General features: G+C 52.6%; 1 protein-coding gene across 1 annotated transcript in view; it reads left to right on the top strand.

The window, feature by feature from the left end:
* The window catches only part of SORT1 (sortilin 1), a 45,321-nt gene that overhangs the window by 5,904 nt on the left and 13,689 nt on the right, over window positions 1-25,728 (top strand). Inside the window, exons 2-11 of the mRNA XM_054027109.1 lie at window positions 7,091-7,150; window positions 10,195-10,268; window positions 11,629-11,731; window positions 12,253-12,423; window positions 12,809-12,882; window positions 19,749-19,798; window positions 21,092-21,222; window positions 21,608-21,752; window positions 23,997-24,152; window positions 25,507-25,613. Of these exons, the coding sequence (XP_053883084.1) occupies window positions 7,091-7,150; window positions 10,195-10,268; window positions 11,629-11,731; window positions 12,253-12,423; window positions 12,809-12,882; window positions 19,749-19,798; window positions 21,092-21,222; window positions 21,608-21,752; window positions 23,997-24,152; window positions 25,507-25,613 (1,071 nt within the window). The remainder of the gene's footprint in view (window positions 1-7,090; window positions 7,151-10,194; window positions 10,269-11,628; window positions 11,732-12,252; window positions 12,424-12,808; window positions 12,883-19,748; window positions 19,799-21,091; window positions 21,223-21,607; window positions 21,753-23,996; window positions 24,153-25,506; window positions 25,614-25,728) is intronic.

Below are 25,728 nucleotides of genomic sequence, written 5' to 3'. Positions count from 1 at the left end.
CTGGGGCAAGTCACTTAGCCTCACTTTGTGCTCAGTTCCTCATCTGTGCAATGGGGATAATAATCACTGAGGAAGATTGGAAGGTGCCCAGATAATGGCAGTGGGGCCATCTAGGTACCTTGGATATCGTATCAGAAAAATGGCTCCTATAGCATCTGGATTTTCATCAAGGATGTTTCTTATCCAGCTACAGCACAATCTGAGCCCGTGGGGTAGATGTGGGCTGTGGTTAGACGGACAGGGTCCTCTAGATTCAGACTGATCCAGTAGGTCAGCCTGGTGAGTTTCGTTGGCTGTTGGCAGGTCTCGGGCATTACTATCCCCTGTATTACTGTACTGGATATACTCTACTGCCCCCCGTCCTGTATTTTGCATTTCAGGAGCTGGGTGGCTTGTTTATGTGTAGGGGAACATCATGTCTCCCAGGTGACTGGGTGGAAAGCTGCTTCTCTCTCTAGATGTATTGCACAGTCTCCTGTTAGCACATGTGGCGTGGGCGTGCTGGGATATATGTCAGAATGTGGCTGTGTAGCTTTCAGAAAACCCTTAAACCTTGGCAGAGCGCTGAGTAATGGTGATGCCAGACTGCAGAAGCTGGGAACAGATGCTAATCTCAGAGTCTCAGAATCCCGGTGTGCTGACAGCTGCATTTCAAAGCATGATCCCTGTCAAGATTCCGGGTCAGGAAGGACAGAAGAGGGGCTCTTCTCTTCCAAAAAGCAAATCTTAGCTCAGTCATTGGACACTTGAGACCCCTGTGCTCTCTGCCAGATCTACCTTCCTGCTGCGCTGATGGAGGGGGCCTGATGTGTCAAAGGCTCTTCATAAAAGGTCGCAGTGACATAAGTAACCTATACTTCGCACGGTTTGGTTCACCATAGGGGTGACTTTTTTTCCCTCTGCCCTTCCCAGGGAAGGGGTCAAGGTCCCGCCCGTTCAACCACTGCTCCAGGATTTGATGGCATCGATATATGCTGAACCTGAACCCAGCCTAGCTCTCCACATGGTGTGATTTGTTGCCTCCTGCGCTAATACGCACTGTCTGCTCGTGCTCAAGCGTATTGCAAAGGCCTCCGATGCCTGCTGGGCTTTTCTCTCCTACCACAAATGAGGATTTAAAGTCTTTGCACCGCTGATCGTTTACTGGAGGAAGTGAGCACTGTCAAGGCACAGAGCGGAGAGTACCTGACAGATCTCGTCCATGCCTAGCGTTTAGTGCTAGATGGATGCTCTCTAGTTGATCCCCAAGTTCCTATCAGCCTTGGAATCTGTGACCGAGTGAGCCACGTGAGGACTTGTCTACACTGGCACTTTACAGCGCTGCAACTTTCTCGCTCAGGTGTGTGAAAAAACACCCCCCTGAGCGCAGCAAGTTTCAGCGCTGTAAAGCGCCTGTGTAAACAGTGCCCCAGCGCTGGGAGCTGCGTCCCTGGTGGAAGTGGGTTTTTAGAGCTCTGGGAGAGCTCTCTCCCAGCACTGCGCTGTTAAAGCGCTGCCAATGTAGACTAGCCCTGAGTTCCCCTGTTCCCTCAGCTGTGATCTGAGGGAAGGGATGCTTGGGCTGCATGTGTGCCGGCATACAATCCCCATCCTCGGACGGGATGAGTACACATGGCTGCTCTACGCCAGCTGGCCCTGTGGGAGCAGCCGGGGCCCGTGCTGGGTGCTTACCATTGTCCCAGCTTGTCTCCCAGGAAAGAAACAAGGGAAAGGTTGGCTGGTAGGGGCGGGGGGGGGGGAAATGGGTGGGAAGGAGTGAAAACTGGGTTAATGTTTTCTTAATATGGATACTTGGCATTTCTGTAGTGCTGGTCACTGAAGGATCTCAAAGCAGCTTGAACATCAGTGACTATCTCTCCTTTTGAGATCCTTTCTAGAGATTGGGGAGAGCTGAAAATAGGGCCCAGGAGTCCTTATTCCCAGTCCCATTCTCCAGTCTGCACAGGGATGTGGTAGGGTCACAGGAAGTGGTGCTGCAGTCCGAAGGGGCACTCTAATACTGGAGCTTTCCTGGACTGCTCCCTCGGCTGTTCCTGAGGATAGCTCCATTTTCACTGGGGGCTTTTCCCCTTGGCTCAGCCTCCTCGTCCAGTGGGGGAGCTGTCGGACACAAGTCGTTAACCTTTCCTGTGACAAGTGGAAGCGATGGGCATTCTCACGGCTTTGGAAAATGTCCCTATTTCACTAGATGTCGTATTTGACGTTGTGGGTTGTGAAGATGCACAGCACATCTGGGCCTTTATTTTTAGCTATGCTCTTATGAACATAATAGGGTCAAGTCCTCTCTAATAAGATGTGAAATATTAAACACAAGGGCATTTTTCATACTAGTTTTGCCAGAGATTCTCTTCAAGCTTCTACACACGAAATCGTTCCCCGCACACGTGGCATGCTTAGCCAGAGCATGCTACTGATGCCTCCTAAGCAGCACGGCTCAGGCTCCTGTCACTGTAATCTCCGTCTCTAAGCACTGTTGATAATAGAAGAGCTGATCAAATGGACACTTCCGCTTTTTTAAAAAAGCACAACAAAGCCTGTCTGTCTGTCTGTAACCCCTGTGTGTCCTGGTCAGTTCCCAACTGATGTGGCTAGCTCCTAGCTTAGCGGTTTGCAAACGTTAGCAACCCGAAGACCCCCATTTTGATTTCAAAATTTTCATGGACCCCCAAGTCAGCTTCTGTTTTTCCCCAGGGGTGCTCAACTCCCACTCAGCCCCAGGCCCCACCTCTTCCCCCAAGGCCCCACCTCTTCCCACTCCTGCTCCACCCCTGCCACTCCTCTTCCCTGCCTCTGCCCTCCCCTGAGCACGCCCTGTCCCTACTCCTCCTGTTCCCTCCCAGTGCATCCTGCACACTGCGGAACAGCTGTCCAGCAGCGTGCAGGAGGCGCTGGGAGGGAAGGGGAAGGAGTTGATCAGTGGGGCTGGCGGCCCCGGACATGACTCGCAGACCCCCAGAGGTCCACGGACCCTAGTTTGAGAACTGCTGTCCTAGCTCCCTAAAGCCTTCCTCTAATTGCAGTTGGATTGCACGACCTTTTATGCCTTGACCTCTGCCTTTTCTCTGGTGCTGTTGTGTGAGCTCTGCATGGCAGGGGCTGTTTGTGTGGTGCTTAGCAAAATGAGATGCTGATGTTGGTTGAGTTCTCCAGATGCTACCGTAATGCAAATAATAAAAAAACGTCTGCCATGTTCCATCCCAAAGGTGGCTGCATTTCAGTGCCCTGGGAAGAGATCTCTTCATGCCCCTTACCTGTACACTGTTGTGTTGAAGCTTAGCTGTTAAACACTCTGTGATCACTTATAAAGTGCAAAGTAGCTTTCCTTCTGCCTCCCTGAGGGAGGGATAGTCAGTGCTGAGGGGAAATACATTTGAGTTGCCAGCATCTGTGCTAAGGAGCTATGTGAGTAAGCAAGTTTTGACTGCTTAAGAAGAGTGTCTATCCTGCTTCTAGTCAAGTAAGCCCTGAATCCGCCCACTAGCCTTCTAGCATGGTGATGTTCCTGGGTATGCCAGCCTCTCTCATGCAGACAGCTCCTCCTGCATTTAGACAGCAAACTCTGTTGCCACCTTTGTGCTGCTGCAGATGCCACTCCTAGAGTTCCTAGTTCAGCACCTGCACCCCTGCCGTGGGCCCAAACGTCTTCTCATAGGAGGTGGGAGGGCTGCTATCCACAGAGCCCCTTCTATCTGTAAGAACTTATTGCAATGTACCTGTGATTAAATGCTAAGCCCATCTTTTCCATTTCTGCATGAAGAGGAGCCGTTAAAATCATCCTTTATTAACAGAGACTGAGCAGCGGGGGCTACGCTACCATGAAGCTTGGCTACTGATGGACTGGTAGGCCAAAAGCACGAGGTCTTTTACACTGCTGTATAGCAGAGTGGCCTCCTGTCTGTCACATGGCTGATTTGATGGCCTCATAGCATGAGGCCTGGCGAAATTAAAGCACAGCTTAGTTCCTAGAGAAGCAGAATCTTCCCGATCTCGCTTGGCTGAAATGGAGGTGGGTTTAGAAAACCTGTTGGGATTGTTGGGTGAGTGAGCCATGTGCCATGGGAGTGACTCAGTGCTCTCAGCAGAAACGTTCCCCTTCTTGCGTCAAAGCAGAATCTTTATGTAACTGTTCCCTCCTGGGAGGAGGGGAGCGAGGAGGTGGATTTGCCTGGGGTTGGGGATGGCTAGGACAGTAATGCAAAGTCCACCTCCGTGTTTGGAGGTGGCTGGTAGCGGGCAGTTTTTTGCCAACCATTTGTAAATTTCCCCCGTGGGTTTCCTCACACTCGAAGCCCCTGTGTTGTCTGGATTACATTCACTTGGGCATGTCTGTAACCTCCGCTGGTATCCCCCATCCTATCTGTCATGCAAGCAGATAATTTACATTTTTTCCATTTTTCAAATGAGATGCTAATAGGCGTCTCTCAGATAAATCTGATAATGCTGCATTGGCTCCCGGGGGGAGAGGCACAGCTGCCCTGACTTCTCTTCCCCTTTCTGCAGCTCACAGGTTCTGCTCTTTGTCTGCACTGTACCATACCCACCACTCTGACACCGACGTGTCGCTGTATGCCATGTATGTCATTTCCTCTTTCCTTCCTTTGCTTGGAAAGTCCCTCTGCCTCCCCCTCTCATCCAGAACTTTCCTCCTTCACCTGCCTCGTGCGGCTGGTGTAGGCTGCTGCCAATCCCTGGCTGTGGCAAGTCCCACCTGTGTCTCCATGCCTCTCTCCTTGTCTGCTGAAAATCCCTCCCCTGTCTCCCAAAGTCCCAGTTCCCTGTACTCAAGCACATCATCAGCCACTTCCTGCACACTCCAAACGGTGAGACTGCATCAAACTCCACACTTGTTTTTGGGTCCATTTCAGAGTCACCCAGGCTAGTGACTCTCCAAGGGCTCGCTCCAGCCCACTTCTTGGATTTTCTGTCTACTCCTCTCCTTGTTTGTATAGCATCAGCTCTCTGGTCCTTCATGCCATCCTCATTCTTGGTGCAAGAGCCTTCTCCACGGCCTCCCTGTCTCCTTTTGTCTTCCTTCTGATCTCCCCAGGAGCCTGCCTTTTGCACAGGTCTGGCATAGCTCAGTAACCGTGTTGGCACCCCCCCACCCCTGCACTACTGAGGCCACAAGGTGCCCATGGCTGTGAAGAAACAGCATTCTGCACTCTCCCCCAGGTATTCCCTGGGTCTCTGCTTCCCTCCGGCAAAGGTAACTGGACACTTGGGGTTGAAACTGGTAGTGCTTCCCCTGTCGCAGTCAAGGTATTCAGGGCCTCTCACAACAGAGCATTACAAGGTCCCAGGTGTATTTCCATGGTGACTGTCTGGCCATCTCCCAGGTCTTGCCTGTAGAATGCTGGGATTCCTGTTCTCAGATGCACACGTATATCAGAGTCACTGCTCTGGGAGGGGGAAAGGTTTCTCTGCCTGCAACCCAGATCTCGGTTTATGTCCTGTCCAGCTCAGCCATTGATCTAGGATTTTTATGGTGAAAGTGCTGGCTAAGCTGTAACATGGAGAGCCTCAAAATGTAGTGAGATTGTGAACAGATTATGAGGCAACCTTTGAGACTGCAGGGCAGGGCACTGATGGCATTCATGGTTTTGCTCAGGGGACTGTTTGCATTGCCAGGTTCCTCCTTGGCACTAACACGGCGCTAGCTAGCCAAATCCCAGTATCGCTGCTCTGCTGGCTTCGTCTCTCTCGTATCCCTCTGGGCTCTTCAGGCCAGGTCCAGTTTGTCTCCTTGCTTAATGGGAGCGTTCTGTGCACCTTTTGCTGTGGTCCTGCCTGGCACGCAGTAGGAGCTGTGGAAAATATTATCTGGAGACAGATGCCTTTGCAGGGTGGCAGGGCTGCGCTGTTTACTCTAGTGCTCGTGATAAAGTGCACAGCCCAGTTTTACTGCTCTGCAAGGCCAAACGAACGCACCAGAGTGTTTCTTGTCGGCATGGTGCTGCTCTTACGGGTGACTAGTTATGTCCAACGGGAGAAGAGTCCAGCTCTGCTTAACTTTCAGCCATTACTGGCCCTCTGGGTGGGGATCCTTCTCGATGCCAACTGGCTGCTGGGGAGCTCCCTGATACGAGAGGCGTTGTTAACTCATGAGGGTGTGAGATCTGGGAGCAGTCTGTGCTGCTCACTCTTGTGTTCTCCCAGGACTGGATTAGAAACAGTCGCAGGCCTCATGATGACACTTGTGGGGCTCTGGCTCCTGGTTTAGCAATGAAGCCCCATTAGGTGAGGGTGACCACACCGGGCAAGCATCTGCACTTCAGCAGAACCAAAAGTGAAATCGGCTTCCCCTAGCAGAGCTTCTGTTGTGCACGTGTGTTCAAGGGCAGACACAAGGGGAACCTGACTACGCTTTTTCCGTATTACAATAACTCACTGATGAGTATCAAGTGCTAAGGGGAAAAGCCCCAGGCCCCTGCAAAGCTTTGGGGTAGAGACAAGATGGCTCTGTAGTTCAAACGTGAGCATGTCAGCCCCTTGGAGAGGTGGTCAGTGGGGGTTGAACTTAGCACCTTTGACCCACAAAGCTTGAGTTCTGCTTCGCTCTGCCTGCCCAGCACAAGCCGCCCAGTGTTCCCTGAACTACCGAAGGGGCAAGATGGTATTGAGAGAGAGGACTCGGGACACCTGCCCATGAGATCTGCCAAGGAGACAAACTCTGAGTTGTCACACGTAGGGTGTGTGGCAAGAATCCACTGGGCATTTCAGCAACATCCCATGTAAGGGGATGTGTGGGGGTCAGTGAAGGAAGCCACCTGAGGGAGCATGAAGCTGGGGAAAAAGCCCCTGCTGGGGTGTCTCCTGGCTTTACTGGTTCAGCAATAGACTGCACAGGAAATCCCTAGCGACCTGTGGTGAGAGTGGGGGGAAATGCCAGTGAGCCAGACAAATCTTGGCTGGCAGCTGGGTGGTTATTACTGCCTTGGGATGGTGTGTGTAACTGGGAGGTACTCCACCATGCAGATCAAATTCCTCCTGATCCTCTCCCCTCTGGTGACAGAAGGTAGAGGGGCTTGTTGCCTGATCTGGGGTGTGGAGTGCAGAAGTTTGGATGTGACTCCAATCTTTTTCCTTGCAGTATGTCTTTGATGACTTCAGCGGCACTGTATCACTCTCCTGGGTTGGAGACAGCACTGGAGTAAGTAGTGCATTTGATCTGAACGGGCTTTAAAAGGTAACCCTTCTAAATGACGGGGCAGCAGTGGGGGTGGGTAAGCCGGAGAGGCAGCTGGGAAGCACAACTTCACTTCCTGGAAGCAGTGTTCACCTTGAGCACAAGCATTCCTGAGTATTGGACACTCCCAGTGTTCTGCGCGCCCAGACATTTAATCCTGCCTGGGAAGGTCCCCAGTGGGGGCTGGTCTAACACTCCAGCTAGATCACTGTAGAAGCCACTATAGTTAAAATGGCACGAATCTACATAACCTACAGCAGGGGTGCAGTTATGCTGGTAGAACAGTGCTTAAACTGGTATCGCTTATTTAGGTCCAGTTCCCGGAATGAGCTACGCCGATAGAACACCTTTATCCTGATGTGTCTGTGCCACCCCGGAGGGTTGCATTGCTTTTAACTATCTGTTTCCAAGCGAATTTGTTAAATCAGTACAAACCTGCATGTAGACCAGCCCGAGATCCCTTCTACAGAGGCTGCTGGAGGCCACGGCTGCCATCATGCCAGCAGGGTCCGCTGCTCATTGGCTGCTGTATCTAACTCTGTCTTGCTCCGGGGGGCCCAACATTTAAATACATAGAAATAAAAATAAACATTTTAAAATTAACAACCCCCCCATCTAAACTCTACCACACACCCCCTCCCCTCTGGAGAGAGGAGAAACCGCAGGCAGCAGACATTGGTGGAAGATACCCAGGGGTGATGGCAGCACAAGGGTTGATACAGATTAGAATGGGAGCATTGTATTGTATGACCCTGACGGGCTGGGGGAGCTGCACCCTTTTGCTCTGGTAAGAAATGACCAGCAGGCCAATGGGGCTCATTCCTCTTGAACTAGGGATGGAGGGTTTACGCTGCCCCATTGTTAGCCTTGGGGGTGGGGCAGGGATAGGTGCTGCCTCTTCCTTCATTTGCTGCTCTGAGAGACGGCCCGTGGCCCATTGGTGCTAAATCCATCTTGAAGTCCCAGCATCTCCGAGAGCCCAGCTTCCAAAATAGATGCCTTATTTGCAGTGTGAATTGGAAGTTGAAGCTAGACAAATTCAGACTGGAAATAAGGTGTAAATTTGTAATGGTGAGAGAACTGACCGAGGGGCATGGTGGATTCTCCGTCACTGCCCATCTTTAAATCCAGATGGGAAGTTTGTCTAAAAGATGGGCTCTAGGAATGATTGTGGGGCAGGTCTCTGGCCTGGGTTATGCAGGAGGTCAGACTGGATGATCACAGTGGTCCTAAGTTCCCCAGGGCTGTGCAGGCGCGCAGCCACAGGGGCCTATACTGGAGAGGAGAGAGGTAGGGGGCGTGCAGGGCTGCGGTGGGGGGAGGCGCCTCTCCCCCAGCCATGGGCTGCTGTGGCAAGAGAGGGCTGGGGGGAGTCCTTTCTCCCCAGGGCAGCCTGCACCCCAAATCCCTCATCACTGGCCCCAGCCCAGAGCCTGCACACCCCAACCCTCTGCCCCAGCCCTGAGCCCCAGAGCCTGCACCCCCAGCCAGAGCCCTCACTTCCCCACACCCCAACTTTCTGCCCTATCCCTGGCCCCACCCCAGAGCCTTCACCTCCAGCCAGAGTCCTCACCCCTTCCCGCATCCCAACCCTCTGCCCCAGCCCTGAGCCCCAGAGCCCTCACCTCCTGCATCCCAACCCTCTGCCCCAGAGCCTGCACCCCCCAGCAGGAGCCCTCACTCCCCCACATCCCAGCCCTTTGCCCCAGCCTTGAGCCCCCTCCCATACCCCAAACCCCTCGGCCCCATACCCCAAACCCCTCGGCCCCACCCCCGCCACTCATCACCTCCATATTGGTGCACAGAACAAAATTCATTCTGCACATGGATGTAAAAAATTAGCGGGAACATTGCAGTGGTCCCTTCAGGCTTTGGGATCTATGGATGCTCCTGGCATTTGAGGAGTGGAATGGTGCTGAGCCGTGCTCTTGTGTGACTGATGCCCATTAGAAGTGTCTGAACATGGAGCAAGTGAGCTGCTGCTAGGAAACCTTCACAGCCAGGACTGCTCGCTGAGCAGCTGCCATTGGAGGGTTTGTCTGTAGAGCTATCGCAAGGCGGCTGCTCCTCCAACCCCTGGAATTGACCCTCTAAATTACAGCTCCAGGCAGGGCAGGGCTCTGCTGTCTTTATCAGGCAGGGCAACCTACACTCCTGTGGGCTCCTGCAGGAAAGAACTGCTGAGGCAGCCAACCTCCCTCACCCTCATCAGACGGCCGCTGTGTCCCAGACAAGGCTGGTTCTCGCAGAGCAGCTTGGAGGCTCAAGCCCCTATCTGAAGTTCTTGGCTCAAGCCCTGGCAGAGTTGGCTCAGCTCCTCTGCCACCCCTACGTGTGGGCCTGCTGGGCAGGACCTTACATCCCAAAGTCTTGTCTGGGCTGTGGACATCAAAGATCCCTTGGCCCTTCTCATGGGAGGAATGGTTTGTCCTAAAGCCTGGCCAAACCCTTCCTCCCCAATCAGTGTTGTGCATTGTGCTGTCCGTAGCTTGGTGCCTTCCACCCTAGAAGTGGCTGCATGTTGGGAGGTGAAGGTGCCGTATACCCCTATAAGACCATCCATGGATACTAGCTCATGGCATTTGCTGCCTTAAAGACATTGGGATTGGCTGTTTCTTGAGGAAAGGTGGGTTGAGCCAATAACCTGCCCCTGGATTTGGCTAGAGGCCAGATGACTGTCTGATAGCCTGCGATTTGGGGGTACCTCCCCAGCAGACTCGTTTCCTGCCCTGGCAAATACAAACCTTTTTGGCCAGCGAGTCCCTGTCTTGTTAAAGCCGTTCTCCCTGGGAGAAGCCACATGAGAGGGGTAAGAGTGGGGTGGAGGGTTGGTCAAAGCACTAACTGACTGTCCTGAGGTGGGTATTTAAGGGGCTGTCAAACCCCTTCTCAGGGTCAGTAAATCCAGTGGAGGGGGTGAGCTGAGGGCTGCACTCGCAGGCTGCCTCGGGGAGGGGCTGCTAGTGAGCGCTCCCCAAGATTGATGCTCTGGTCTTTTCTTTGGCCAGGTTATTCTTGTCCTGACCACATTCAAGTTACCGCTGCTGTTTGTGAGTTTCAAGCAGTCCAAACTCTACAGGAGGTGAGGCCCCCAGTGCCTGATGCATGCAGCTGATTTGATTAACTCAGTGAATTGGCGAGCTGCATCGTCTGGCTATCTGACCTGATGCTGCAGCTCGCTCTCTCGCTCGCGGGAGGCCAGCCGTAAGCGTGGCGTAGCCACTGGGGGAGGAGTTGGAGGGAGGCTGAGCTGCCAGCAGGCTCAGGCAGCCTCCTGGGGTGTGGTGTGGGAGGCAGGGCTTCTAAACTGGTCACCTCAGCTGACGGGTGCTGGGCTGCCGTACAGGAATGGGAGATGCCTCGAGTGGGAATAATTGCCAAGGGCTTGGGCGTATCTTGCCTCTTCCTCTGATGTGCCTGGGAGAGTGTGAGGAATGCAAAGAAACTCTGCCCAGCCCAATGGGGTGGGCGTGCTGCAGGGTGACAAGAACAGCTCTGGGCTGCTCTGGGAATCTGGGTGTTCAGTCGCTGAGACTGTTTTCATACCAGTGAGGAGCTAGCACTCGGTGAACCTGGCGCATGGTGCCCGGTCACTCACTTCCCTCTACCAAATCATGCCCTGGTTCCGCATGGGCACGAGTGACCAGTACCCACAGCTTCCCAGACTCCTCTGCACTGATGCAAAGGATTGTGGGGCTCATTGGAGACTGGAATATCCTCAGTCCTGGGTAAACACCTTTTTTGGGGGGGAGGAGCCTTGTAGGCCAGAGCTGAGCAATACGGGACTGGCTTGGTTGTCTTGTGACTCCCTTTTGGGCCAGTCCTGGGTGATTGGAACTCTTGCAGGTTGGCTCCTCCCTAGCGCGAGTGTTGGAAAAGCAGCCACTTGCCATGGAATGCTTCCGTTCTTTGTCTGCTGGCTGCACTGAGCAGCTGCTCTGAGGTGCCCAGCGCATTCCTTCTTTGAGGCTCTCTAATCCCAGTAGTTGTCCCTGAAGCATCTGTGACACCTTGTCCCCTGTGCTGCATCCCATCTCCTAGACCAGGGACTCTCAACCTTTCTCTGTCTGAGGCTCCCCTGACGTGCTATAAAAACTCCATGGCCCACCTGTGCCTCAACAACTGGTTTTCTGCATATAAAAGCCAGGCCAGTATTAGAGGGTAACAAGCAGGGCAATTGCCCAGGGCCCCACGCCACAGGAGCCCCCGCGAAGCTATGTTGCTCAGACTTCTGCTTCAGCCCTGGGTGGTGGGGCTCAGGGCCCCAGGCTTCAGGCCCATGTGGTGGGACTTCGGCTTTCTGCCCTGGGCCCCAGCGAGTCTAACACTGGTGCCGCTTGGCAGACCCCCTGAAACCTGCTCACAGCCCCCCAGGAGGCCCCAGACCCCTGCTTGAGAACCACTGCTCTAGAAGAGTCATTATCTACTTTCTTCCCTCTCAGCGAGGACTATGGAAAAACTTTCATAGACATCACAAAGCTCATTAACCACACCTTCATCCGGACGGAGCTTGGGATGGCCATCGGCCCAGAGAACTCGGGGAAGGTAGGAGACAGCTGCTGATGTGCTCTTGGACAGCATGCACTCCCTGGAACTGCTCCTGAGTCAGGGATGGAGCTGGCCTTCATGAAGGCTGCATTCATGCTGCATAGCAATGCACTTCTGTTCATTGAAATGCACCTCTCCACATGGCAGTGCTGACTGGTGTTCAGAGGAGAGGTGGTGGTGTGCTCCTGGGTACTGCTCCCAACACTCCACTTAACTGCTGGGAGACTGAGGGGAAGTCACGTCACAGCTCTGTGCCTCGGTATCCCTGTCTGTAGAACGGGGATAGTGCCTATCTCTCTGGGCTTAGCCAGAGCCTGTGAAGCCCTTGGAGCCCCACTGCCAGGAAGTGCAGGTTCTGATCCCATTGCCGGGATATGGGGCCTGAGTGAGCCACACAAAACCCATTTGTATTGGAGCAGGTCAGTACAGCCGGTGCGGGGGATGCGGCTGAGGCTGACTGTCGCGGTGAAGGCAAGTGCACCCTCGCTGACCTGGTCTCCCTCTTGCGCCTTGTCTAGGTGATTCTGACGGGGGACATGCCTGTGCCTGGAGGGACTCATGGAGGAAAGATCTTTAGATCGTCTGATTATGCTAAGAACTTTGCTCAGACAGATCTCCCCTTTCAGCCCCAGAGTCAGGTCATATACCACCCGCAGAACTCCGACAGCCTGCTGGTCCTCAGCACCGAAGTAAGAGACACGACGCATCCCACTCCCTCTCGTCTCTGCTTTCTTACAGAGCACACTGGCAGCTATGTGAGATGTCCTGGAGTGAGTTCTGTAGTGACACCTGGTGGGGTCGGGTGGTAGCATCCCACAAGGGGAAGAATGACAAATCATAGCTGCTGTGTCCTTTAGCCCTTTAGGATTCTGGGGGATGAACTTCTATTCCTGAGTCTGAAACATACAGTGGGTACTTTCCAGGGAGTGTTATGTGGCCTTGTATTTAGAAGCCCTGATGTGTGTTCCATTTCAGAGGGTTGGCTCTGCCTTTTTTTAGGCCAGATGCTATTTGAAGTGTTAGAGGTAACACAGCCAGTAACCAGCAATCTTGTCTGACTACTGAACTTTTCAGAACAGCCTCTGGGTGTCCAGGAACTTTGGGGAGAAGTGGGAAGAAATCCACAAAGCTGTTTGTCTGGCAAAATGGTGAGTAGCCAAATGGTAACTCGGCGTCCACTGCTCTAAGCTCTCCCGCCAAAGGAAAGCAGGAGCTGCTCAACACTGCTTGTGGCACTTCCATCAACTCTCCTGCACTCTTTTTCTGTCCCCTCTCTCTTCCCATAGAGGAAGCTCAACAGCATGAGGGGCTCATGCCACTCATGTTTAATACATTTTGATTTAGAAATAAGTGTCCCATCCCTCTGGGGGCTGGGGAGCCTTCCCTACCATAATGCTGTGTCCTGGACTCAGATTTTTCCATCAGGAGGAGCAGCAAACTGCTCTCTGAGGGTTGGGAAAGCATGGACTGAGTGTTCCCTCAATGGAAGGCTCCACTCTTTTCACATGGAGTGTCTAGAACTCTTCACATAGCCACGGGCCTCTGGCTGGACTCATCTAGAAACCTGCCTGACTGGCATCGCCTAACTGCCTGCTCTGGAGCCTCCCCGTACCCTGGCCAGCCACCCTTCCTTACTAGGGTTATCTGAGTGTCTTTGTTCATCACACACTTCATTTAGACCTTTGGCCGTCTGATAAATACTCCGGTTCCTGCTTGGCTGCTTCACGTCTCTAATGTGTGTATAAACTACTGTGCCTGTGCTGTACCCGCTCATGTCAGATTCTGCCTATGGATGCCCACAATCCTCCTTCTTGGCTGCTACAGAGGGAGGGAGGGCACTTAGAAGGTGAGAGGACCTTGGATTTTTGGAGTTGATTCCCAGTTTGCTTAGGCCTGGTCTACACTACGAGTTTAGGTCGAATTTAGCAGCGTTAAATCAAATTAAGCCTGGACACGTTCACACGGCTAAGTCCCTTTTTTCGACTTAAAGGGCCCTTTAAACCAGTTTCTTTACTCCACCTCCGACGAGGGGATTAGCGATAAAATCGGCCTTAGCGGGTCGGAATTGGGGTAGTGTGAACGGAATTCAACGTTATTGGCCTCCGGGAGCTATCCCACAGTGCTTCATTGTGACCGCTCTGGACAGCACTCTCAACTCAGATGCACTGACCAGGTAGACAGGAAAAGCCCCGCAAATGTTTGAATTTCATTTCCTGTTTGCCCAGCGTGGAGAGCACAGGTGACCACGCAGAGCTCATCAGCACAGGTAACCATGATGGAGTCCCAGGATCGCAAAAGAGCTCCATCATGGACCGAACGGGAGGTACGGGATCTGCTCGCCATATGGGGAGATGAATCAGTGCTAGCTGAACTCTGTAGCAGTAAACGAAATGGCAAAATATTAGAAAAGATCTCAAAGGCCATGAAGGACAGAGGCCATAACAGGGACGCACAGCAGTGCCGCGTGAAAATTAAGGAGCTAAGGCAAGCCTACCACAAAGCCAGAGAGGCAAACGGAAGGTCCGGGGCAGAGCTGCAAACATGCTGCTTCTATGCGGAGCTGCATGCCATGCTAGGGGGTGCAGCCACCACTACCCAACCGTGTGCTTTGACTCCTTCAATGGAGAAACACACAAGGAAGAGGGTTCGGGGTACAAGGAAGATGAGGATGAAGATAATGTACATAGCTCACAGCAGCAAGGAAGCGGAGAAATCGGTTTCCCCAACAGCCAGGATATGTTTATCACCCTGGACCTGGAACCAGTAACTCCCGAACTCACCCAAGGCGTGCTCCCAGACCCTGAGGGCACACAGGGGACCTCTGGTGAGTGTACCTTTGTAAATATTACACATGGTTTAAAAGCAAGCGTGTTTAATGATTAATGATTAATTTGCCCTAGCAATCACGGCCAGTACAGCTACTGGAAAAGTCTGTTACGTGTATGGGGATGGAGCGGAAATCCTCCAGGGACATCTCCAGAAAGCTCTCCTTCATGTACTCCCAAAGCCTTTGCAAAAGGTTTCTGGGGAGGGCTGCCTTATCCCGTCCGCCATGGTAGGACACTTTACCACACCAGGCCAGTAGCACGTAGTTTGGAATCATTGCATAACAAAGCATGGCAGCGTATGGTCCCGGTGTTTGCTGGCATGCAGACAACATCCATTCCTTATCACTCTCTGTTATCCTCAGGAGAGTGATATCATTCACGGTCACCTGGTTGAAATGGGGCGACTTTATTAAGGGGACATTCAGAGGTGCCCGTTCCTGCTCTGCTGAACAGAAATGTTCTCCGCTGTTAGCCACGCGGTGGGGGGAGGGGTGAAGTGATCATCCCGGAGGAGGGGGGTTAGTTGGGTTTGTGCTGCATGTTAACCCGGAAACCGCAGCCCCTCCTTTTACATTGCAAACCCATTTTAAATGGCCAACCCAACGGGTGCTTGGTATGGGAAATGAGGATGCTACTGTTTGAAACCATTCCCACATGTTAAGAAGGTTAAAAAAGCCAAAAGACTGCGGCTTACCATGGCTGCCTTCAAGCCGAAATCTGTTGCCTGGCACTGTGTGAGTGATCTCTCACACCAAACCGGCAGGCCCTCAATATAAGAGGAAAAATGCGACCTTGTAACGAAAGCACATGTGCTGTGTAATGTGAACAGCAAAATTTAACGTGGAAGAGAGTACCCATTGTTCTCTAAAATGTGTCTTTTTTTTAACCACCTCTCCCTTCTCCTCCACCAGCTGCAAATGTTTTCCTTCACAGAGGCTAGTGAAGATTAGAAGGAGAAAACGGCGGACTTGGGATGATATGTTCTCGAAGCTCCAGATGCCCTCCCACGCTGACAGAGCACAGCAGAATGCGTGGAGGCAGTCAATGTCAGACTACAGAAAAGCACAATATGAATGAGAGGAGAGGTGGCGGGCTGAATCATGGGATGAACAGAGCAAGTGGCGGGCTGAAGATGATAGGTGGCGTCAGCTTGCAGCCAGAAGGCAAGAGTTGATGCTCCGGCTGCTGGAGCATCAAACTGATATGCTCCAGCGTATGGTTGAGTTGCAGGAAAGGCAGCAGGAGCAGAGACCGCCGCTACAGCCCCTGTGTAACCAACAGCCCTCCTCCCTAAGTTCCATAGCCTCCTCACCCACACACCCAAGAACACGGTGGGGGGGCCTCCAGCCACCCAGTCACTCCACCCCAGATGATTGCCCGAGCATCAGAAGTCTGGCCTTCAATAAGAGTTAAAGTTTTAAACTGCAGTGTGTCCTTTTCCTTCCCTCCTCCCCCACCCATCCCGGGCTACCTTGGCAATTATCCCCCTAGTTGTGTGATGAATTAATAAAGAATGCATGAATGTGAAGTAACAATGACTTTATTGCCTTTGCAAGCGGTGCTCGAGGGGAGGAGGGGAGGGTGGGGTGGTTGGTTTACAGGGAAGTAGAGTGACCCGGGTGGGGGGGCGGGGCGGAGGGTTCATCAAGGAGAAACAAACAGAAGTTTCACACTGTGGCCTGGCCAGTCACAAAACTCGTTTTCAAAGCTTCTCTGATGCGCACCGCGCCCTGCTGTGCTGTTCTAACCGCCCTGGTGTCTGGCTGCGCGTAATCAGTGGCCAGGCGATTTGCCTCAACCTCCCACCCTGCCATAAATGTCTCCCCCTTACTCTCACAGAAATTGTGGAGCGCACAGCAAGCAGCAATAACAATGGGGATATTCTTTTCGCTGAGGTCTGAGCGAGTCAGTAAGCTGCGCCAGCGCGCTTTTAAACGTCCAAATGCACATTCCACCACCATTTGGCACTTGCTCAGCCTGTAGTTGAACAGGTCCTGACTACTGTCCAGGCTGTCTGTGTACGGCTTCATGAGCCATGGCATTAAGGGGTAGGCTGGTTCCCCAAGGATCACGATAGGCATTTCAACATCCCCAACGGTTATTTTCTGGTCCCTTCCTCCAGCTTCCGAAACATACCAGAGTGCCTGAAGACGCGAGCATCATGTACCTTTCCCGGCCATCCCACGTTGATGTTGGTGAAACGTCCCTTGTGATCCAGGGCTTGCAGCAACATTGAAAAGTACCCCTTGCGGTTTATGTACTCGATGGCTTGGTGCTCCAGTGACAAGATAGACAGAACCCATATCCCTATCACCCCACCACAGTTTGGGAATCCCATTGCAGCAAAGCCATCCACGATGGCCTGCACGTTTCCCAGGGTCACTACCCTTGATATCACCAGATCTTTGATTGCCCTGACAACTTGGATCAAAGCAGCCCCCACAGTAGATTTGCCCACTCCAAGTTGATTCCCGACTGACCGGTAGCTGTCTGGCGTTGCAAGCTTCCACAGGGCTATCGCCACTCGCTTCTCAACTGTGAGGGCTGCTCTCATCCTGGTATTCTGGCGCTTCAGGGCAGGGGAAAGCAAGTCACAAAGTTCCATGAAAGCGCCCTTACGCATGCGAAAGTTTCACAGCCACTGGGAATCGTCCCATACCTGCAACACGATGCGGTCCCACCAGTCCGTGCTTGTTTCCCGGGCCCAGAATCGGTGTTCCATGGCATGAACCTGCCCCAGTAACACCATGATTTGCACATTGCTGGGGCCTGTTCCTTGTGAGAGGTCTATGTCCATGTCAACTTCCTCATCACTCTCGTCGCTGCACTGCAATCGTGCTCATAATTGCCGCGGTGATCTGAGCGGGCTCCATGATCCCAGTGCTATGGCATCTGGTCTGAAAAAAGGCGCAAAACTAGTATCTGACAGACGGAGGGAGGGAGGGGCGAGTGACGATATGGCATACAGGTATAGGGAATTAAAATCAACAATGGTGGCTGTGCATCAGGGAGAAACTCCAACAACTGTCACACAGAATGGCCCCCCCAAAGATTGAACTCAAAACCCTGGGATTAGCAGGCCGTTGATTTCACGGAGGGAGGGGGAAGAAAATGAATACAGAACAAATCTATTTTTTACATCTTAAGCTGGCAGGCGACGGTGCAGCATGACTGATAGCCCTCGGCATCTTCTGGGCGCTTGGCAGAAAAGAGCATACTACGACTGATAGCCATCATCGTCATTGGGAAGGCAGTACGACAACGACGGATACCAGTCGTAATATACCATCTTCTACCAAAAGGCAGGGAGCTGCTGCTGTGTAGCAATGCAGCCCTACGTCTGCCAGCCCCACGTCTGCCAGCACCCAGATCGCCGATGAAGGCTACCAGACATACTGCACCGTCTACTGCCAAAAGGCAATTAGCTGTTGCTGTGTAGCAGTGCAGTACCACGTCTGCCGGCACCAAGATGACATATAGTGACCAGGGCCGGCTCTAGCTTTTTTGCTGCCCCAAGCAGCAAAAAAAAGCGCCGCCCCCCGCAGCCGAGGGCCGCGCCGCCCCCCTGCCGAGCGCCGCCAGAACCTCCCCCCAGAGCGCCGCCCCCCCCCCCCAGTGCTGTGCCGCCGGAGCCCGCCCCCTGCCGAGCACCACTGGAACCCCCCTCCAGCGCCGCGCCCGCGCTGCCCCCCCCACTGAGCGCCGCATGCCGGATGAGCACCGAGCCCCGCCAGAACCCCCCCCCCCCCGAGCGCCGAGCCCCGCGCTGCCCCCCCCCGCCGAGCGTCGCGCCGCCGGAGCCCCCCCCCCTTCCGAGCGCCGCCGGAGCCCGCCCCCCGCCGACTGCTGCACTGCCGGAGTGCTCCTCCCTCCCCGCGGAATGCCGCGCCGCGCTCCCCCCCGCCGCCCCTTACCAGGTGCCGCCCCAAGCATGTGTTTGGGTGCCTGGAGCCGGCCCTGATAGTGACAGTGAGCTGAGCTGAGAAGAGCAGGCTCCATGCTTGGCGTGGTATGTTGTCTGCACAGGTAACCCAGGTAAAAAGGTGCGAATCGATTGTCTGCCGTTGCTCTGACGGAGGGGGAGGGGCCTGACGACATGTACTCAGAACCCCCCGCGACACTGTTTTGCATCATTCAGGCATTGGGATCTCAACCCAGAATTCCAATGGGCGGCGGAGACTGCGGGAACTATGGGATAGCTACCCATAGTGCAATGCTCCGGAAGTCGACGCTAGCCTCAGTACTGTGGACGCGGTCCGCCGACTTAATGCACTTAGAGCATTTTATGTGGGGACACACACAATCAGCTGTATACAACCGATTTCTATAAAACCGGCTTCTATAAATTCGACCTAATTTCGTAGTGTAGACATACCCTTAGTCTCTCTGGATTTTGAACCCCTTGGAGTCAGCAATGCCACTCAGCATTCTGGTCCTAGATACCAAGGTGACACGTGCATCCGATAGCTTTCAGTTCAAACTGGAACAGTTTAGGAACCATGGGCTTGGGTGCCATGAGTTTGCTGGGTCTCAGCCCTGCTTCTGGTAGGTAGAAGCTTCGTCACAAACTTACTTGTATCTAGTCAAACTAGTCCTTCAGTGACTACCTGGACAGGGCCAGTGTGTGCGGTATGGATGCTATCTGGTTGCAGTTCACAAACCCCTTGGATGCTCCCCAGACTTTTGAGTAAAAGGACCCACGCTTCTGTGAAAGGCCCTGTAGCAGTCCTCACTGGTGCATTTGTTGTAGAATCCCAGTATACCACTGGGATAGAAGCTGTCCCTGCTCAAGGAGTCTGGCTTCACCTGTGTCCCCATGTTGTGTAAAATTATGGGTATGTCTACAGTGCAATCGGGGGTGTGACTGCTGCCTATGTGGGCATGCCTGCGCTGGTTTTAATATAACTAGTGCAGCTAAAAGGAGCAGAGAAGACATGCTGGCAGGGACTCTGGCAACGTGTTCTGGGTGTGCTTGTATAGCCTGCGCCGGTGTATGTGCTGCTGCATCTTCATGGCTATTTGAGCAATGCTAGTTAGAAGAAAGCTAGCACAGATCTGCCTACCCAAGCTGCAGTTACACCTCTAACTGCAGTGTAGGCAGCCAGACACAGCTGTTGATCCGCTTTTCTTATATCCGCTTTCTAAGCACTCTTTTTTTTTTTTCCCCCCCTCCTGTCTGTTTCTAGGGGCCCTGACACCACCATCTTCTTCACCACCTACCTGAATGACTCCTGCAGTAAGTACTCCCTGGTTCCAACTAATAGTTGTGCAGTATCAGAGAATCAAAGCCACTTTGTGTGTGTGTGTGTGTGTGTGTGAAGCCAGAGACTTCACAAGCCTTTTCCCTTCAGCTCCATGGTCTGAAAACACTTTAATAAATCATCAGCTGTTAGCAATTGACTCATTAGCCCAAGGAGCTAGGGACAGGCCAGTGAATGGTCCTGAGCTCAAATGCTCTGGAGATTGTATAAAGCTAATCAGTGGCTATTTTAACATGCGATTCTGAAACCTGTCAACTGTGTGTGTCCCCCTCCTGCCAGGCACCATACAAGGTGACTTAGATGCCTGGATTTACAGGTTAAACAATTTATGTAAATTACATCTCCAGTCTGTTTAAATGTAGCAGTCCCACAGGTCAGAATTCTCCAAGTGCTCGCCAGTGATCACGAAAGCATGATGCCATAATACCCTCACAAAACTCTAAGCAAACCGATGGGTTTGATGCTGGGGAGTGGGTGAGGGAGAACGGAGGCTGACAGTGCTCATGCTACAGCTCCTTAGTGTGTTGTGGGAGAGTTTGGGTGTCGAGAAGTGAGGTGAGATGGATGTCTGGGGGGAGATCATGCTCTCCTTAGGGCTTCTCAGAGACTTAATCACTGCCAGCTTGAGAAATGATTGTGGGTGATGTCGGAGCGCAGATGAATCCGTCCTGTTCCAGGGCTGCGAGCACAGAAGGTGGAAAGGAAGCTGAACAGGCCTGTGTTGTGAAGTAGAGCCAGGGTTGTCTGAGGTTTCAGGGGCAGCCTGGTGTGTCCTTTAGCCACTGGGCAGGCTCAGGCTAAGCTGCTGATGGCAGGATGTCGGCACTTTCAGGGTGGCAGTCTGTGACAGACAATCTAGGAGCCTTTAGAGTTGACTGACGCTTCAGAATGAGGTTCTGCCCAGTGTGTGTGAGGGGCTGGGTGAGAAACTGCTGTGGTGAGGCAGGAACAGACTTTAAGGGGGATCAGCACTTCCCAACCCCGGGGTTTGTCTATACTTAAAACACTGAAGCGGTTCAGTGAAGATGCTACTGATGCCGATGGGAGAGCTTCTCCTGCCAGCGTGGGTACTTCAGCTCCTCAAGAGGCAATAGCTAGGCCGCCAGAGAATTCTCCCATTGATCTAGCCCTGTCTACACTGGGGGTTTAACTACTTTGTTCAGGGGGTGTGGATTTTTCACACCCTTGAGTGACGTAGTTATACCAACCTCACCTCAGTGTCCCCTCCTCTACTGCAGCAATATTCATTCTCATTTCCTTCTCTTAAGAAACTGATCTTGGGTTTTTGGAGCTAAAGAAAACCAATGACTTTGGCAAAAGCTTCAAGACCATAGGAAACAAAATCTACTCGTTTGGCCTAGGAGGTCGCTTCCTGTTTACTTCCGTGGTGACGGAGCAGGTAGGAGATTTGCTTTACTCCTTTCCGTCTGGCTTCCATATGGCTCTGCAAGTCCACGGAGTCGCCGCCTTTTTTTGTTTCCATGTGGGAGGCCATGGCCCAGGTTTGGATAGATGTCCTGGTTTGGATTTGTGGGTGCAGGGCCTGTGTGAATGTGATTGTGCCTTAAGGGGATGGGAACAGGCAGGGGCATAAATGAGCATGTGGCTGTCCAGAGTTGTTCATCCGATTCCTGTGTCCTGATCTAGTACCGGGACTGTTCTCGCTCCTGCTTCTCTTCCCTGTCATCCTCTCTGATCTGTCTAGGCCCCCGGAGCATAGGCACTGATGAACACTTGAGTACTATAGCCATTGGTGGTGCATAAAGGTTGTGCTTGCCTTCCAGGGCAATACGAGGAGGATCCATGTCTCGACTGACCAAGGGGAGACCTGGAATATGGCCCAGCTTCCATCTGTGGGTCAGGAGCAGTTCTTCTCCATCCTGGCAGCTAACGAGGACATGGTGTTCATGCATGTGGATGACCCTGGAGGTGAGTGATAGAGGGCAGGTGGGCGATGCATGCCTGAATAGATCCAAATGTCAGTTCCAATGCTTCATCCAACTGGAGCTGATTGTAAATCTCTGCTCAAGAGAACACTGTAGTCTTCTGATTGCAAACCCTAGGAAATGCAAAGCCAAGCTGACAATTCACGTAACTCCCCTGCCCGTATGTTCTAAGTACAGAAACAACTGTAACTTTGCCCTGTTCTGCACTGACCTGCCTTGTGTACTCACTGCACCTTCCATGTAGGAGACAGCATTCTGAAGGAGAGTCCAGCAAGGACTCTAATTCCTGGTAGCCCATGGCTGTGGGAATACCATAGCCACATACATACACTATGGTTTTGTACGTTGCGTGTCTGAGATGCATGTGGTTTCCACGCTACCCTGCACCCCATCAATTAAGTTGCCTAAGTTTTGGTCCACAACTTAAGTTTGTTCCCTTAGAAGTATTCGCCCAGGGGTAGGCAACCTCTGGCACGTGTACCGAAGGCGGCACGCAAGCTGATTTTCAGTGGCACTCACTCTGCCTGGGTTCTGGCCACCGGTCTGGGAGGCTCTGCATTTTAATTTAATTTTTAAACGAAGCTTCTTAAACATTTTAAAAACCTTATTTATTTTAAATACAACAATAGTTTAGTTATATATTGTAGACTTCTAGAAAGAGACCTTCTAAAAACGTTAAAATATATTACTGGCACGCAAAACCTTAAATTAGAGTGAATAAATGAAGACTCGGCACACCACTCCTGAAAGGTTGCCGACCCTGTAATTAGCCCTTTATCTGTGCCAAATCTTTCACTGTGGTACTTACGGCATTTGAAAAATCTGTCCTTTGACTCTTATGGTCCTGAGTCCAGCCTGCTTTGATGAAGAGAAGTGCATCAGTCTCCTTTATTTCCTCTGCAGTTGTTCATTGTCTTGGAGGGTAAGAGCAGCTTGTAGTGATGGAAAGACAAGTGCCCTTCAATTTAAATTCCCCAGTGCAAACTAGGAGCAAGACCAAAGCACACCAGTTAGATCACAAGTCAGTTTTCAGAGTCACTGATGCAGTCAACAAGTTTGTTGCTGGAAAGTAGGAGTGCCTTGTGAGTAGTGATACAAGGGCAGAGTTAAGGTTACCTGGCTAGCCTTAACTCTGACTTTCCAGGCTTTCTAATGCTTGTGGAGTGTTCCAAACAGTGTGACATTCTTTCAGAGGCTTTTCCTGGGAGTAACTGATCTTTACAGTCTTAACCCTGACTGAAATATTTTGCTAGGGAATATTCTTTAAGACTTCAGCAGATGGCCCTGCTCCTTCTCAGACCAGTCCCTTTGTGGAGTCTTCCTTTCAAAGACTGGACACCCCATGTAGCTCCCTGCCCTTAAATTATCCCCCCAAATCCCTTCCCAGCAAACTCCTCCATGGCACCAGGCTTCCAGAGCAGCAGACTAACCCAAATTTCTGCTTTCTAGGCTGCATGCTTTGAGAGTTAATGACCGCCCAGAGTTACGCTGAGTGTAATCCTCACTTCTGCACCACTGTCTGGCTTCAGACTTGCCAGGAAAGCTGTCCCCGGCACATGATCATGCCTGTGACATTTCAGTTGCACTGGTTTTGGTTTGGTAAAGCTAAGGGGTTCGGGATCAGTACTGGGCTTTGGACAGAGGGAGACCTTTGCTCAGATGGCCTTGTTACCAGAGTACTGTCATTGGTTTATCCTCACACCCCTGTGGGGCAGGGCTGTTATCCCTGTTGTACAAATGAGGAACTGAAGCCAGAGAGACTGAGTGACTTGCCTGGGGTGCCGCATACACATGGTCTGTGATCAAGCCCAGAGTCCCTGTCTGGCACCCTAACTGCTGAGCCATCGTTCCTGGCAAAGCAGAGGGTGAAAGTGCTGTCTCCAAGGCCAGCTGTAAGTAGAAGCAAAGAATTTGGCATCTGGCAACATCACACCACATGAGCACTGGAGTTCATGGGCCATCTTTGCTTCTCCTCTGGGACTTGCTGATTCTCTCTGCCCCCGCCACCCCCGCCATGTGAACTAGGGATAAATTGCTGATGCAATGCTGCGTCAGCACTGGCAGCATAAGGTGTGACTCTGGCATGTGGAGGCTTGAGTCCGGGTGTGACCAGGAAACTTCCCTGGCCTGGTAACCTCTTTCACAATTATACTGTGGGCGCTATCTGATTGCCCAGCTGTGTCTGATTGCTCCTCTTCCAGAGCTGTATCATCTGTCTGTCTTGCAGATACTGGGTGTGGCACAATTTACACCTCAGACGATCGAGGCCTCATCTACTCCAAGTCCCTCGAACGGCATCTCTATACTGGCATTGGGAGTGAAACTGACTTCACCAATGTGACCTCACTGCGGGGCGTCTATATCACCAGCGTGCTCTCTGAAGGCAAGCGCTCGCTCTTGGGGGATGGGCTGCACCCAGCAGGAGGCTGCGGTAGAGCAAACTCCTCAGCCCTGGCACTGGGGAAGGGCCCGGGCTAAAGCTTCAGTCGAGGCAGAACCTTTCTCTTGAATGCCCCTCCCTGTTCCTGGGGGGCGCGATTCTCCTGGGGTCTGCACCGAGGCCCAGGAAGGATGGGGTGTATCTCTGCTGTCCTTTGCCTGCTCCTGTTTGAGTCCAACCCTTACGCTGTCTGTGGGGCTCGCTCGGGCCTGGCTTACAGGACTGGATAGCGTGCAGTCCTTGCTCATGTGAGTAGCCCCATTGAAGTCAGTGGGCCCAGTCCTGCTCCCATTGATGCTGGTGGGCCTGCTCACAGGAGTAAAGTAGCGGCTGGCCCCTGGGTGCAAAACAACTTTCAGTCCAACACCCTTTCTCTGCTCACGTGTGAGTCTCCTGCGGGGCTGGAAATGGCCACATTTGGGTTCAACCCGGAGGTCTTCAGGGAAGAGCCTGGGCTGGCTTCCAAAAGCCTCGACAGATTTATTCTGGCTGGGGCAGGGGGCGAGACCTAGACCTTTCTATACACAGGACTCTACTAATTGAGCTTGAAAGCATCAGGTTGTTGGCAGAGCCCTGCTGGGGTTCTGTGCTGCTCAGCAAGCTATGGCACTAGGCAGGCACACCTGGGGGCGTCGCTGGGAGGAAACACAGCACTCTCACTGGCGTGTCTGGATTTGCAGTTGAACCGGGGCAGTGATGTACAAAGGGAGGCGAGTAGTCTATGGCAGTATGAGCCAATATGGTGAACGGCACTAACTGTGCCATGCAGGTCCATTCTGCCTTCTAAGGCAGAGCCAGGAGGGAACTTAATAACGATTAAAAAAATCCTTGAAACTTGCATGTTCCTTCTTTGTCTGCAAGGATGGTTCTTTGCCTCTGCTGTCTCCTGGACAGCCTGCTGGTGTAACTGGGGAGCTTTCTAATTGCCCATTACTGAACTACTAGGCTGAACCAATCCTTGGGGTCCTACTAGGCTTGAAGTCCTGAACTGGAACAGTCTCAGTGCAGTGATTGCAGCTGGAGAGAAACTGCCTCGGTGCAGTCTAGCAGGAGCTCTCTACACTGGGAAAACATGCAGCAGAAATATACATGGGTCAGCTGCCAGGGAGAAATCGACTCGTCTCCTTCTGCTGCAGCCAGGCTGCCTGTTTCATGGGGGTGGGATGTCTGCTAGATGGACCAAGACAGACTGTATTGCTGTCTTCAACGGGAGGGCTGAGTTGGAGTGAGCTGAGTGGAATACAAAACACTGAGGGTTTCACACAAAGTGTTTCCCCCTCCCCCCATCCCCCCCCAGACCGTTCCATCCAGTCGGTGATCACGTTCGACCAAGGTGGCGAGTGGCTGCCACTGAGGACGCCTGTCAACGCAAAGTGTAACTCCACAGCAAAGAACAAGGAGGAGGTTTGTCTGTCTGGGATCCCAGGGCAGCCAGGCTCGGGTGTGGGGCACTGCCATGTGTCGGGACGCGGGCAGGGCAGACTTGGCCCCATAGTTCATTTTTTGTAAGCAATCTTTT

This window comes from Malaclemys terrapin, chromosome 4 (genome assembly GCF_027887155.1).
Source record: "Malaclemys terrapin pileata isolate rMalTer1 chromosome 4, rMalTer1.hap1, whole genome shotgun sequence".
In the NCBI taxonomy this organism is placed as follows: Eukaryota; Metazoa; Chordata; order Testudines; family Emydidae; genus Malaclemys; species Malaclemys terrapin.
The sequence above is the reverse complement of the archived record's forward strand: the minus strand, read 5'-3'. Positions and strand labels throughout refer to the sequence as shown.